Source organism: Pterocles gutturalis, unplaced genomic scaffold, assembly GCF_000699245.1.
Source record: "Pterocles gutturalis isolate BGI_N339 unplaced genomic scaffold, ASM69924v1 scaffold14165, whole genome shotgun sequence".
NCBI classification, from domain to species: Eukaryota; Metazoa; Chordata; class Aves; order Pterocliformes; family Pteroclidae; genus Pterocles; species Pterocles gutturalis.
This window is the reverse complement of record NW_010141005.1, coordinates 218-1,406: the sequence shown is the minus strand read 5'-3', so window position 1 is coordinate 1,406 and position 1,189 is coordinate 218. Positions and strand designations below refer to the sequence as shown.

Here is a 1,189-nt window from a genome sequence, read left to right as displayed (position 1 = left end):
CTGGTACAGCCCCAGCCAAAGCCCAGACTGGGGGCTCGGTGCTCCCTGTGGGGCCAGGAGGGGGATTTGGGTCCCCAGCCCTGCGGGGTGGGGTGGGACTGGGCTGCTCTCCTGGCTGGAAGGCAGATGGTGGAGGGAGCAGCTTAGCCAGGGAAGATGCACAGCCATGGTGGGGATGAAGAGGGGTCGCAGGTCTTATTCTCCCCGCCAGCCTCTCTCCAGTACCCCCACCCGGCAGGGCTGGACCGGAGGGGGCTCAGCAGCCGCTGTTCCTACGCATGAAGGCATGTCCCCGCACAGGATGCTGCATCTCGACGAAGGCCAGCTCCCCCACCGTCACCTCGCAGGGACCCAGCGCCTCGAAACCGCACTTCTGGTAGAAGGGCACGAGGAAATCTTCGCACATGAGCAGGGCTCGGCGGACGAAGGGCAGGCACCGCAGGTACTGCAGGTAGCGCCACATGAGGATGGAGCCCTTGCCCTGCTGCCGGAAGGTGCGGTGCACGGCCAGCACGTGGATGTGCACCGCTGTGCCCCGCGGCTTGTGCAGGGGCAGCGCCGCCTGCAAGGGGGGAGAGGGGGTTAGCAGGACCGGGGGGGTCCCATCTTGCACATTTTTGTTCCCCACCCCAGTGAAGCAGGGTCCACGTCCTCCCCTAAAGGGAGAAGGGTCCCGGTGCCATCCCCCTTCACCTTCCCCATAGAATCACAGAGTGGTTTGGGTTGGAAGGGACCTTAAAGCCCATCCAGTCCCACCCCCTGCCATGGGCAGGGACACCTCCCACCAGCCCAGGTTGCTCAAAGCCTCATCCAGCCTGGCCTTGAACCCCTCCAGGGATGGGGCAATCCATCATCCTTGGAGTCTTTTTAATTTTAAAACGAACGTTGTGGGAAATTACTTAGCTTTTTTTTTTTTTTTTTTTTACCAGCATCAGTTAAATTAGTTAATGACAAAGTTCCTTTCCACCAAAGCAGCCCTGCAGCGATTAGTCTTGGGAGAAGACTCAGTGAGTACCCTCAGGGTCCTGGGGACCTTCTCCTGGTCCCCAGGCTCCAGCGGTGCCTCTCCCAGGACACGAGCCTGGGAGAACTGGGTCTGGGTCCTACCTGGCTGAGCCTGTCCTGGTCCCAGAGGGAGCCAATGATGAATGCCACCAGCCTCCCTTCCTCAAACGAGCCAAGGGAGAGG

General features: G+C 60.9%; 1 protein-coding gene across 1 annotated transcript in view; it reads right to left on the bottom strand.

The window, feature by feature from the left end:
• Positions 1–256: 256 nt before the first annotated feature.
• Positions 257–1,189, bottom strand: part of AANAT (aralkylamine N-acetyltransferase) — a gene marked incomplete at its 5' end in the record, with an annotated part of 993 nt that continues 60 nt past the window's right edge. Inside the window, 2 exon segments of the mRNA XM_010083882.1 lie at positions 257–562; positions 1,108–1,189. The exon segment at positions 1,108–1,189 is cut by the window's right edge and continues 16 nt beyond it. Of these exon segments, the coding sequence (XP_010082184.1) occupies positions 257–562; positions 1,108–1,189 (388 nt within the window).